Source organism: Gymnogyps californianus, chromosome 2 (genome assembly GCF_018139145.2).
Source record: "Gymnogyps californianus isolate 813 chromosome 2, ASM1813914v2, whole genome shotgun sequence".
Classification (NCBI taxonomy): domain Eukaryota; kingdom Metazoa; phylum Chordata; class Aves; order Accipitriformes; family Cathartidae; genus Gymnogyps; species Gymnogyps californianus.
In genome coordinates, this window is record NC_059472.1 from 143,402,422 (window position 1) to 143,416,843 (window position 14,422).

General features: G+C 42.1%; 1 protein-coding gene across 1 annotated transcript in view; it reads right to left on the reverse strand.

Annotated features, from left to right (window-relative positions):
• Nucleotides 1–543: 543 nt before the first annotated feature.
• The window catches only part of ZNF804B (zinc finger protein 804B), a 240,653-nt gene continuing 226,774 nt past the window's right edge, over nucleotides 544–14,422 (reverse strand). Inside the window, 2 exon segments of the mRNA XM_050892458.1 lie at nucleotides 544–4,222; nucleotides 6,907–7,037. Coding sequence (XP_050748415.1) covers nucleotides 544–4,222; nucleotides 6,907–7,037 — 3,810 coding nt within the window.

Genomic DNA, 14,422 nt, shown 5'->3' on the forward strand with positions numbered 1-14,422 from the left:
CTCTGAGGCTCCCCAATTTATTTTGGCCAGGAGACAGAACCAGGGACTTGTGGTCCCAGATACCTTCTTTTTTGCTCAGTCTGAAATACCTTAACCAGACCAAGTACTATGCTGTTGCATATACACACTCAGAAAAGCAAACCTTTGAGGTGTGTCGAGATTGCTCTACCTTAAATTGTGCTACTTTAAATTACTCATCAGTGTTGATATTCTTGGTCCCGTTGTGGCTGCGTGCTGTGGTCCCATTCTTACTGACAGTCACAGGCTTCACTTCAGGCTGTTCTTTCCGAACCTTCTGTAGAATGACACTGGCTGGACCCCATCCTCCTTGTGATAGTATCATAAAAGGCTTTAAAACAGCTTTTACTCAGTGATATGAGAACTAAATCAACATTCATATGCTGTCAGTCAGAATGTGGACTTTAAAATACTTGCCATTGGGCTCTCAGCAAAACAGTAGATTTCCCCTCAGACATGTGATTGAACACTGAATAATTTATTTTATTCAAATTTGGTTTTGGAGCCATAGTGTAATCGTTTGGGCTAGTTTAAATAGCTAGAAACACTGAAAACTTCTTTTATTGTAGGTAACTGTTGGGTCTGGCTAGAGCAAGAGTGGTGATGGGGCTCTTGCCCTTGGAATAATGAATGAACTAAGGGATTTGGATGTATAGCAGAAGGTGTGGCTGCATTCAGGTGTGGTGTAAATAAGGCTGGGATATATGCAGTGGGTGGCAGTGTGGGGAAGGTTAGTGGAGAAGGGTGGAGGGGGGTGGTAGAGACCAAGTGCAATGGGTGTCCTGTCAGCAAAGCAGGGTGGGTGGGAATGAGGGCTGGCGCTAATGGGGAAAGTGGTACGGGGGCGAAATGTGCCTGAGAGAGGGGGTGGAGCTGTGCCAGGGAGAGATGGCTGCCGTGGGGATGTACGGATGCTGAGACAGCAAAGCGTTGCAGCAGTGTGTGGTGGATGGTGGTGACAGTAGCATGCTGCTGAACAGGGAGGGCAGGAACTGCTGGTGTTGCAGAGAAGGCAGCTGGTCCTGGGGCAGGCAAAACTTTCAGGTGTTTTGCCAGAAGTTGTTTCTGCATATGCTGCTGGGCTTGCAGCTGCAGCAACCTGTATTTTTCTACTTCTTCTGGTGAAAATGTGATAGGCTGCTGCGTTAAAGGAGGGGAGGTGGATTTACTGTACACTTCTAGGTCATTTACTGTGTCATCGTACTTCTGCATAGCATTGGCACAAAGAGAGTCTGAACTGCCTTCTGCCCGGTTTGAGTCCATGTTTACATCATGTAGTTCTTCTTTGGTCTCTGTTGAATTAGCAACAACAGCATATCTATTAGAGGGAAAAGCACCAGGGAAATCATTTGGTACTGGGTCACAGCTTTGTATAAAGGGTTGCACTTCACTAATGAAGAGATTGGGTTGTTCCTTTATTGCTGTGTTCCTTTTTATGCTCGGGCTCTGATAGCCTGTTCCTATTTGAATGATGTCTTTAAAAAGACAATGATCATAATCAGTGCCTGTTGAAAGAGCAACATTAGTTATCTCTGACGCTTCAAAGTTGTTTTTCTTCACACTGGTTTCCGACGAACTGATTTCATTGTGCCCCGTGTCATTTTTACCTATGCTTAGCAGTTTCTCTGGCAAAGGTAACATTGCAATGTCATCTACAGATGATGAAAACTGAAGAGCAAAGTGACTTTGCGAGTGATCCTTTAATTCTACCCCACAAATGTTTGAAAATCTCTCTGAATCATGCATTTGTTCCTGGGTTTTCTTGGACTGCACTCTTTCTAAAAGTAACTTGGCTGTCAGTGACTTTCTTTTTCCACATATGTCTTTTGCCAGGGTTTCAGAAGAGCAGGTGGCAAAGTTTTTTGACTGACCGTTCACATTCAGAGAGTCATGTGCAGTTTCAGTTTTTCCCAGTTCAGTGTTAGAACCTCTTTCTGCGTCCTCTTTTGTTTTGTTGTCACAGTTGTCAGTCTCTTTTGAGAAGGATCCTGAACTGCTACCTGTTGATATTTTGCTACTAAATGATCTTTCGCTGCTTCTTGAATCTCTGGTGGAACAACATTTGGAGCTATGGTAGCTTCTACTTCTACTACACACTTTGCCAAAATGCCGGTGTCTATGTCTGCTGTGTTTAGATCTGTCTCTGTGTTGTAAAACTGTATGTCTTGAACATCTTTGATATTTAATTGTGCCCCTCTGTGTACAGTTTCTAGTTCTGTGACTTCTACTATGACAAAGATAATCCTCATCTGTATCATCAGAAGTGAAAATACACTTGTGCTTTCTGTGTTTACATTTGTGCCTTTCAGCTGCCTTGCTTATTCTCTTACAACAAAAAAGCAAATGATTTCTGCTGTGATTGTTCGATGTGGGACTCATGTAGCTACTCATACAGCTAACTGAAGTGTCAGAATAGCCGGAATGTCTGTCAGAGGAGGACTTTTGAGGAGACGGGAATCTCCAGCATCTCGTGTAACTTCCACATCCTTCATTTTCTGAATACCTGCTGTTGGAACTGGATTTATAACTAAGGAAACTTCCACTAGAGTCTTTTCCACTGTCACTTATATCACTGCTGCAGCTGGCCACATCTTGAACAGATCTGCAGTCATTTTGGTTTTCATGTTTTTCCTCAGAATAAATTAAATGACATTTTGCAGCTTTAGACTTTTTAATCCTAGACATAAAAGCAGAAAAGGAAATGCTTTCATTTCCAATGTTCTGGTTTTTTCTTTCATAGCTATGAAAATGATGCTTTAAAGGTCTTTTCAGTGTTGTTGTATGAAGACTTTTTTCTGTCACATAATCCTTTTGTGAGACATCAAGGTAAGCAGGCACTTTGGGTATATTTTCATTCAAATAATCTGCAATGCATTTTTGACCATTTTCATTAATTTCTTTCCCTATGTCTGACTCAGCTTTTTGCTTGGCCTTTCTTGGATTTAAGGAACCTTTCATCTTCTTTGGTTTCAACAACTGATTATCTTGTTCATTTGACATTTGCGTGTGTTTTATTAAACCTGAGGCTTCATTTTCATCTGCAGTCTTATTTATAGAGTGCTCTTTACAGCTTTCTTTGTTTGTTTCATGCTGTTTACCATCTCTGTGATTTAAAGAGAGTCTGAAGTCAAAATACAATGGATTACAGCCATATGAAATACAGGGCTCAGTTTTTGTAAACAAAAGTAATTCTGTGGGCCACTGCAGAGCAGTGGTGCCATCTTTGCTCACTACATGGAGGAAAGGCAATGCCTGGGGCTTAGCCTCTTTAACCACGGTCTCCCTTGGAAGCGTTTCCATATTCCCATTTGCAGTTTCTGAACTCTCCAAAGATCTTTCTCTTCTTACCACCCCAGGACTGTCATTAATGTTGCTTGCGCATGCCAGCTGAGGTTCTGGCTGCTGTGGGAGCTCAGGTAACTGGTCAGGCAGGTGGGCGTTGCTGTGCTTGTAGGTGTTCAGCTGTGTACAAAAATTGCTAGCTTGGCATGAAGGTGAAATGAGAGTTTCTAACAATTGCTCAGACTCATTCAATTTGCTCTCTTGCTCTGTTTCTCTAAGTGAACCAGAAAAATCCAAATTTGAAAGCTGTATTTTGACTTTGGAAAATGAAGGATGGGCACTGACCTTTTCTTCTAATTCTCTTTCACTGCTTTTATCATTTTCCTTTAGCATTTTAGGTTTTGCAGCTACGTGACTTGATGCACTGTTATCCAAATCCATTTGGTCTTCTGTAATAGGTGGCCCTTTATTCAAGCTTGCTTTCACGTCCTCCTCCAAAAGTGTGCCAGAACAACAGCCCTCAAGAGCTTGCTTTGTTTTATGGTTGGGGGATTCACTACAATCATTTCCTTCTTCAGAGTTCTCACTGAAGACTGATGCCGAGGACTCGAGCCTCAGAAGGACTTTTTTAGAGAATGAGAAAGACACTCCTGCTCTTTGAGAAGTATTGGTGCTATCTGGGAACACTTGTGAGACTTGATTTCCAAGTGCATGGGGTCTTTCAGTAGGGGACTGGTGCCTGCTTATGATAAGCTGCTCTTTCTCTAGTACACTGCTGGAGAAACCTTGTCCTTCACTTGTGGTGGTTCTTTGAGAACTGGCTGTGAACTTGCTGCCCTTGTACAGGAGAATGTCATCTGGCGATTGCTGCTTTTCCATGACTAATCTGGGTGCTTTAAGCAATGGTCCACTCGCAGTGATACTGTAAGGTAATAAATGAAAAAAAAGAAAGCTGTATTAAGTAACCAAGTTAAGACAGAACTCGCATTTGACAGTGTCTGTCTGGTAAAGAAGGGCATCATTCATGCTGTTACAAGGGAAAACTAAGTTTCTAAATTTTCTAAAGGGTAAATGTGCAGTCTAGCCCTGAACTTGGGCTTCTTTATGGGCAAGACAGTCTTTACATACAGGAAACTATATGATTTGAAGTCAGCACATGAATGCTCTTTTTCAGGGTTATGCCCATGTACATCCAGAATAAACAATATTGTCTTTACTCTGAATTTATATCAAGGAGAATCTGGTCTGTGGTAAGTCTTGGTTTTCTGCAAAGGAAACTGTGCCTTGTTCAAAATGAGGCAGTTCCACCTGGAGCATCTGCAGAATCAAACTCTGTAAGAGAAAAGGCAGTATTCTGCTTGCTTGGGGGAGGGGGTGTATGTATGATTTTTTTCAGAGTAGATTTTTATTTTATCTTTATATCATTCCGCAATAAATGACTTTGTGAAATATTCAAAGAGATATTAATGCTAAAACTATCAACAAACATTGGTGGGGAAAAGGACACAAGGTGGATTTCCATCAATATTAGTGGCAACTTCAGCGCTCTCATTATCAACCACCTTTTGACTTACTTTGCCATATTTTCTCTTTCTGTATTATACTTTCGTTAATTACATTTTCCCTCTTCCCAAAACATCTCAGATTTTAAATCTGTGGTTTAGTTCTCTTGTACTTTAAAAAAAACCCAACCTATTCTAAGAAGGCCTTAACAAACATAGTAAATCATTGATTTCTTGCAATGGATAATTAACTGAGATTGGAATGACTGTTGCCATTTTCCATTAGAGATGAGACATATATAGCCACCATACAAATGTTATTCCAAGTAATATTTTAAATATGCGCTTCATTAGACCAATTATCTACATTTGCTATCAATGCAGTACTACAGTACACTTACATGAAAAAATTTTGGAACCAGCTTCAGTAAAGAGATTGATTAAAAATTAGAAAATATTTTAATTAAATATAAGTAAACTACGACTGCCAGATCCCTATAACAGCTATCTATAAATAGGCTAGCATGTTTTATAAATGCTATAAAAATGCATTGATCTTCAGCAGTGGGAACGACCTAACAGCTCCCTGGAGTAGGGTCAACTCAGAGTATGAGAATATGTATGCATTTCTGAGAATATATTTGCATTTGCCACAAATTTCGCATCAGGAGATACAAATTCACCCCTATTTGTACATCAGGAAGGAATTATCTCTTGGAGAAGGTGTGTAGAGAGATTCTTTTCAAAGTCTCCTTGGAACAGCGAAATAAAGCTGCATTTTCAGTTTTTCTGTGCATGAGATTAACAGTAATTTTGTTGTCAAATCGTATTAGCTTGTTGTAAGGAACTCTATTGGAACCTGAGACACAGTACTTAGGGACAATAACAAGTGGGGGGGTGTGTAGACTTTTGCTTAGAAAGGCTGACTTTCTGTCTTGCCTGAGCAACTGGGAATGCCACCCCTCTGCCAACATCACGGCTCTCAGCCACCCCTGAACCCATTAGTCATTACAAACAGGAATAGCAAGCACTGTCTTTCCAGGCTCTTTGTAAAGGATTATGGACTCCTGGCTCTTTCTAAAAGCAAACCCGCTTTTTCCCTCCCAGTCTCACTCTGGCTTTCCTATTATCACTGACCTTATCGGTCTATCTGAGACTACATCTTCAAGTACATGGGCACAAAGGCATCTTCCCACTGGCAGTTACATTTCTTTCAGTAGATTTGTATGAAAATGGAGTTGTAAACATAAAAGTGATGCATTAGCACTAAACTGTTATATTTCAGCAGATTACTCAAAAGCAATTACATAGGCCAAAATGAGTGTATAATAAACTCTGAATGTTATTATTTCCAGGGTACAGTAAGCTTGATATGAATTTAAAAGGATGCCAGTTTAATTATCTACTTAACTCATTACAGTCATAGATTAACATAAACAATTGGTCTGGTGGCAATCTATTCTACTGAAGCATTCAGTGTCATTAAACAAAGGAGATTTCTCAAATGTAAAGGTTTATTAGTGCAAACTTTATACCGTATCTTGATATTCATCAACAGAACTAACAGTATTGGATAAACTTAACTCAGTTAATTACTTGTTTTTCATTCACGTAATGATACTTCCATTACTCTACAGAGAAACTGTGAGAATAATCTCAGTATACTAAAAGTAGTGAAAATGATTCACAGACTAAGTACAGATGCTCTAAAGGGTGTTTTTCCTCTCCCGTTCACTTACTATCAAATGATAAGACAGTTATACTATCAAATGATAAGACAGTTATACTAATCTATTCAGGTCAGTTTGAATAAGCTAAAATGGTGATATTATAAAAACATCTCAACACCACTCAGTCTAGAAGAGATGAGATTAACTAGCTACAGGAAAGAAAAACACAAACCTTCAAATAGCAAGTAATTAATTCAGGGGCTTTCAATTTTGTGGTTTGCAGAACAGGAACATTTGGAGTTGGGGACAGTTGAAAACAGGTTACGGTATATACAATCTCTGTACTTTACAGAGTGTAGGAGTAAAAATATGGAGATTTCTTCTGGGACTGAGGAAAGAGGGCATTAAAACACAATATAAATTTAAATACTTGCCATTCTGACTGCTTCCGTAACTCTGCAAGCTGGTGGAGCCGCTTGAGTGCTTTTTCCTGTTTCTTCTCATCTTTCCATGACTTTGAAGCCACATTTCGAGCAAATTCCCTTTGTTTTAAATCTTTCAATCTCTGTGTGAAAAGAACAAAAAGATAAGGGATTAAATATGTACACAACAGATGCATTTCCTCTTAATTTATTTGGTTTTGGTGAAGTTAGTATGTAAATGGAGAGTAAAAATACACTTAAAATGTTATCATCCTAAGAAGAGATTGGAAATGCTGGTTTTGCCTAACAAAGTATCATGATTGGGCCATCGCTATTTAGCTGATATATACCTACATATGAATGATAGCTTTTTAGTTTCTTATGAATGCACAAATCTTCTGTTGTGTACAAATACATACACAAAACTAGACTCCATTTAATGTAGTTGAAATTTTCCTATTTAATTCAGTCAGTTGGAATTTAATCCATAGACATATACTGGAATAAAGCTGAGCTTGTGTGTGTAATATATTTTATAGATCTCTATACATGCACATGTATGCATGGATATATGTGTGCTTTTGTGTTGGTTTTGTAGCTTTTTAAGACTGCATCTGTTTTTCAAAGGAGAGAACTACTATCTGAAATATTTGATCAGGAAACTTTTATGGTTATTTTCACAATTTTTTAAATCTCCTTGAATATCTATAAATCAGGTAATTCCTGTTGGAGAGAGCAAAATTCTTTGCTTTTATTACATTTTTTATTATCTGGTTTTGCACTGCTGATAGTAAAAGGAAAAGTGAAGGAGAAGACGACACAAACCAAAAAGTGTCAAAAACATCCTCTGCAAAAAAAGTGGTGCTATCTTGCCTTTAAGTTCACTGTGCTCTCTAGGACTCAGCAGGTCATGTCCAACCTTACAGCTTCCTGGTTCAGGTCCATGCTTCCACGCTCCATGGCAGAAATGCCTTCCTCCCTTCACTACCTCTCCAGTGCCGTGATGTATGGGGAAGGCAGGTTTACAAGCCAGAAGGGAGCTCTGGTGCATTCAGCCAGATGCCCAAACTGGAAACCTTGAGGACCAGGACTGAGAACTCAAATGCTAGATCCACTTGCCCCTTGGTCTGGAGGTGGCCCTGTGTTCTTCCATGAAATTCAGAACTGTAGTACCAACACCAGGAAATGCTAAATTTTCCTTGGAGCCCAGAGAGCTGTTTTTGCAAACTAGACTTGAAGAAAGGCTTTGGTATCACAGTCATTTTTAAACTGCTTCTCAGCTGCCAGCATCTATGCCTACTTGCCTGTCCACCAGCACCTAAAGAACAACATCCTAATCACTGCCATCATCTTACGCTGTTGTTGCCCTATAGCATGGCTGAAAGGACAACATGCATCAGTAGGATAAACTGGAGGCTGAGTCAGCATTGTAGCAGCAAATATTGCTTTCTGCAGCTCAGGTATGTGGAGCAGTCTAGCCATGGCACAGAGCTCTGCACAGGCCAACAGGCATCTGCATTTGAGAAACAGGGCTGAAGGCAGAGAGTCCTCCACTTGTAGGGGTCAAGAGAATGATGAATGCATGAGAGAGAACTGCTTTCTGGAGAGAGGTCTAGCTTTTGTCAGTAGATGAAGACAAAGCGAATAGGTGAAAACCACTGTGTGGTTGCTTTATACAATCTCAAGAGATGGCAGCTTCTTTTTCCTCCACCTAAAATGAAGTCATCCAGTTAGTAGTGATGACATAATACAACAGAGAGGCATTGAGGAACCCTTGGTGGAAACAGCCCATACAGGGTCCATGATTACATTCTGTGAAGAGTGCTGGAAAGCTGTAGGGGGTATCTCCCATCAGCTGTCCTTCAAGTACAGGATTTTTTAAAAAGCCAGATAACATCTGTGGGAGAAAAAATAAATAAATGCTGGGAGACGAAGAGCAGAAATTTCTTTGTTCTCAGCCTTCTGGACCCCAAGACATGTGCCTCTGAGCACTGATCTGGAGGTAGGGTGAGCTGCTCAGGGAGCTTAAGAGCTGCCTCTCAACCACCCTGATGTCTCTGCATAGGCAAACTCCCTTGGATGAGGATGAGACAGACAGAAAGGCAGTTGCGCAGGGAACTGGTGCACCACCAACCAGCAAGAACTGTCCTGCCGCCTGGTGCCTGTTGAAAGTTTAACTATATTAATCAGAAATATTTACAGTCTGTCAAATATGTATGTTTCTCTAGAAAGTTTCTATCAGCTCCAACATCTAGTACTTCACTGAACTAGACTCTGAAATAGGACAGCTGCAAAGTCCTCTTTAAAGCTCTTAGGCTTCAGTTCCTTGGAAAGAAATGGTTGCTCCACCACATTTTCAGCTTTTTCCTGTCCCCTTACATGCCTTCCCTCAGTGTTCACTTGCCCCTTGCCAGGCCAGTCATATAGTGCTCCATTCCCTCAACCTCATTCACTGCAATTTACAGTATGATAATGTAAAGAATACGTAAGACAACATTACTTTTGGTCCAAGAAAGAAGCTTTTTAAATAATATGTTAAAGCCAAAGCTGTAAAAACAGTCAGAGAATCTTCCCAGAACGAATCCACACTTTCTGTCACCTAAGTAATATTTACAACAGTGTAGAGATATTTAAGCAGTAAAGATCCTATCCTCCGTAGAAAAACATAGGTAGTCTTGAGTCTTATTAACATCTTCAATGTGAAGAAAGGGCAAAGAAACACATTTGAGAAATGTCCTTTAGTGCCGCTTGCTATGTTTTAGCTGTCACCATGAGCTGTTCGGTATCACACATAAAGCATTCATGAGGAAAAACAGAAACAGTTTCTACCTGTCAAGGAAACAAAGAACAATGTGAAAGCTAGTACTATGGACTGCAGGTACTGCAAAGCAATGCCATTTCACTTCTTTGACAGTTAGGATGATAATCAACAAAGCAAATGGACCAACACTAAGTATAGAAGTTCTAGCAGTATTTTTTGCTCTCTAGTGGCATACAGCATGTGTTAAGGAAGTAGAGAAAAGAATAAAAAAAAAATGTAGGTAAGCATAGCAGAGGACTCATCAACTGGAGATGAAATCCAAGAAATCAAAAGCATCTACAGTCTGAGCAGAGAAAGGGCTCTCTCTGCACATCCCCTCATCAAAACAAAAAAAGTTGCACTGCCAGAGCTCCAGTTAGGAATCGTAATGAAATTTGTCAGCTATGTTGGACAGACCATGGGACTGCCTGCTGAACCTGCAAAGCCGTGGTTTTCTTCACTAATAACCTGTGCCAGACTCCTAACAGGCACAGAAATATTTTCTGCAGGTGGTGCACAACAGCCTGCAACTGAGCAGGTACCTGAATGACAACCCTAAGCTCAGCAGGTGTACTTGAAAATTAACATCGCTTTACATGACAACTGCATTTTTCATGTAATTAGGTACTTAACTGGGCATCCAAATACAGGCATGTGTAATAAATTATGATTTATTTAATAGCAATCTTGTGTTCTGTCCTTCATCTGCTACAAATATCATTGCCATGAAGTTGTATTTAATTTTTAGACTCGTGTTCTATTCTTTCTCTGGTTTTTGTGCACATGTGCGTGTGGACATTGCCTTATCTAAAAGTAACCCATCTCTTTTTTATAAACACCCACACAGAATATTAAAAGACTGCAAAATAATATTCATTGTTATGGAAAGATTTACTTATACAACCAGGGCTGAGTCATGTTGGCTCCTCTGTCTAAGACCCACTCAAAAACAGCTGAATCTATTCTTTTCCCCCTGAACTCTGGTATGCAAATGAGTTAGTGGAGCTGCATCTTCACTACCTACTTTTGCTAGACATGAAATATCAGTGGCCAAATACCTGTACTTCAGTAATTTCTGCCCATTCTTAGTGTTGGGTTGTTTTTTTAAAATTGTCACTTTGTTATGGCCAGTACTTGCTTTTCACTGACCTACAAGCACCTGTAGCATACTCACCGCTGGCTGCATTTGCAGCACTGAGATTACTTTCTTTCCAGAGTTATGATCCTGATTTCTATTCCTCCCTGTGCAGGTGAATGTTTCTCTGGATTGGTATTCATCTGATCAAATTTAGATGCCTAACGTAGTTGCTCAGTTTTTCTTTACAACCACTGGAAAGAAATAAGTACTTTTAGGGACGTAATCACCTCTTCTTAAAGCAGCTGTCTAAAACAAGAGGGATAAAGTGAGATGCAAAAGTACCTCTTTCTTTTCATTGAGTACAGAGGGTATTCAGGGTGGCTATCTTAATTATTAAGGAGCGTTCCTCCAAGAAGGCGACACAGCCAACAGCCTAGCTGAAGTGCCTCTACACCAATGCAGGCAGCATGGGCAACAAACAGGAGGTGCTGGAAGCCACCATGCTGCTAGAAAACTACGACCTAGTTGTGATTACTGAAACTTGGTGGGACGAATCCCATGACTGGAGTGTGGCTATCGATGGCTACAGGCTGTTCAGAAGGGACAGGTGAGGAAGGAGGGGTGGAAGGGTTGCCCTCTACATCAGGAAAGGGATAGAGTGTGAAGAGCTGTCTCTGAAGAATAGCCATGAGCAGGTTGAAAGCTTACGGGTAAGAATTAGAGACTGAGGCAACAAAGGAAACCTTGTGGTTGGTGTCTACTACAGGCCGCCCGATCAAGGGGAGCCTATTGACGAAGCCTTCTTACTCCAGCTACAGGAGGCATCGCGCTCACAGGCTCTCATCCTGCTGGGGGACTTCAACCACCCTGACATCTGCTGGAAAAGTAGCATGGCAAGCTGTAGGCAATTCAGGTGGCTCCTGGAATGCATTGAGGATAACTTCTTAAGCCAGGTAATAGACAGCTCTACCAGAGGGGATGCGATACTGGACCTGTTGGTCACCAAGACAAGTGAGCTGATCGGTGACATCAAGATTGGAGGCAGCCTGAGCTGCAGTGATCGTGCACTGGTGGAGTTCACAGTCCTGAGGGATATGGGTCAGGTGAAGAGTAAGGTCCTGAATTTTAGGAAAGCAAAATTCCAGGTGTTCAAGGAGTTAGTCAATAGGACTCCCTGTGAAACTGCCTGCAGGGACAAGGGAGCAGAACCAAGCTGGCAGATCTTTAAGGACACTTTCCATAGAGCACAAGAGCTCTCGATCCCCAGGTATAAGAAATCAGGAAAAGAAGGTAAGAAACCAACATGGCTGAGTCGAGACCTGCTGGTCAAACTAAAGGGCAAGAAGGAAATGCACAGGCAGTGGAAGCAGGGACAGGTATCCTGGGAAGAGTATAGGTACACTGCCCGGTTGTGTAGGGATGGGGTCAGGAAGGCAAAGGCACAGCTGGATTTGAACTTGCCAAGGGATGCAAAGAATAGTAAGAAGGGCTTCTACAAGTACGTCAGCCAGAAAAGGAAGGTCAAAGAAAGTGTACCCTCCCAATGAACAAGACTGGCAAACTAGTAACAACGGACAAGGAGAAGGCTGAGGTTCTCAAGAACTTTTTTGCCTCAGTCTTCACTGGCAACCTCTCTTCCCACACCTCTCGAGTGGATGGACCGCAAGACGGGGACTGGGGGAGCAAAGTCCTTCCCACTGAAGAGAAGATCAGGTTCGTAACCACCTGAGGAACCTGAACATACATAAGTCTATGGGACCTGACAAGATGCATTCCAGAGTCCTGAGGGAACTGGCTGATGTAGTTGCCAAGCCACTCTTCATGATACTTGAAAAGTCATGGCAGTCAGGTGAAGTCCCTGGTGACTGGAAAAAGGGAAACATTGCACCCATTTTTTAGAAGGGTAGAAAGCAGGACCCTGGGAACTACCAACCTGTCAGCCTCACCTCTGTGCCTGGGAAGATCATGCAACAGATCCTCCTAGAAGCTATGCTAAGGCACATGGAGAACAGGGAGGTGATTCGACACAGCCAGCATGGCTTCACCAAGGGCAAGTCCTGCCTGACCAACCTAGTGGCCTGCTATGATGGAGTGACTGCATGCGTAGACAAGGGAAGAGCTACAGATGTCGTCTATCTGGACTTCTGTAAGGCCTTTGACATGGTCCGCCACAACATCCTTCTCTCTAAATCGGAGAGATATGGGTGATGGGTGGACTGTTTGGTGGATGAAGAACTGGTTGGATGATCGCATCCAGAGGGTAGTGGTCAATGGCTCAATGTCCAGATGGAGATCAATGACAAGTGGTGTCCCTCAGAGGTCCGCATTGGGACCAGTACTGTTTAATATCTTCATCAATGACATCAACAGTGGGATCAAGTGCACCCTCAGCAAATTTGCAGATGACACCAAGCTAAGTGGTGTGGTTGACATGCCTGAGGGACAGGATGCCATCCAGAGGGACCTGGACAAACTTGACAAGTGGGCCCATGTGAATCTCATGAGGTTTAACAAGGCCAAGTGCAAGGTCCCGCACCTGGTTTGGGGCAACCCCCAGTATCAGTACAGGCTGGGGGATGAAGGGATCGAGGGCAGTCCTGCGGAGAAGGACTTGGGGGTACTGATGGATGAAAAGCTGGACGTGAGCCAGCAATGTGTGCTCGCAGCCCAGAAGGCCAACTGTATCCTGGGCTGTATCAACAGAAGCATGGCCAGCAGGTTGAGGGAGATGATTCTGCTCCTCTACTCTGGTGAGACCCCACCTGAAGTACTGTGTTCAGCTCTGGAGCCCTCAGCACAGGAAAGATATGGACCTGTTGGAGTGGGTCCAGAGGAGGGCCACAAAAATGATCAGAGGGATGGAACACCTCCCTCTGAGGAAAGTCTGAAAGAGTTGGGGTTGTTCAGCCTGGAGAAGAGAAGGCTCCGGGGAGACCTTATTGCAGCCTTTCAGTACTTAAAGGGGGCTTATAAGAAAGATGGGGACAAACTTTTTAGCAGGGCCTGTTGTGATAGGACCAAGGGATAATGGTTTTAAACTAAAAGAGGGTAGATTTAGACTACATAGGAGGAAGAAATTTTTTACAATGAAGGTGGTGAAACACAGGAACAGGTTGCCCAGAGAGGCTGGAGATGCCCCATCCCTGGAAACATTCAAGGTCAGACTGGATGAGGCTCTGAGCAACCTGATCTAGTTGAAGATGTCGCTGCTCATTGCAGGGGGGTTGGAGCAGATGACCTTTCAAGGTCCCTTCCAACCCAAACTATTCTATGATTCTGTATCTCAGACATAGACTTTTGATAGACAGAGGAAATTGGTGCTATTGGTACATTTTCATTGCTACAGATACAGGTTGCATAAAAGAGTACTTTGAATTAGTGTACTTTTGGCACATGTAATAGAAAGAAAGTTGAGGAAGACATCTGGGCTTTTCTTATAAATCATTGACAAGAATACAGAGGTTTTCATAGTCTGCATTTCCCTGCCAGATTTGCCACCTCTCATTCTCCAGGGGGTCTCTGGCTTCAGGAACCATTTTTTCTATATTGCTCTCTCATTCACTCTCTCTCAATTTGAGGACCATAGGAACACAGTACTGGGGGACAGCATTACTTCTCCTTTTGAGCATTCTGCCAGGGGCCATGCTCAT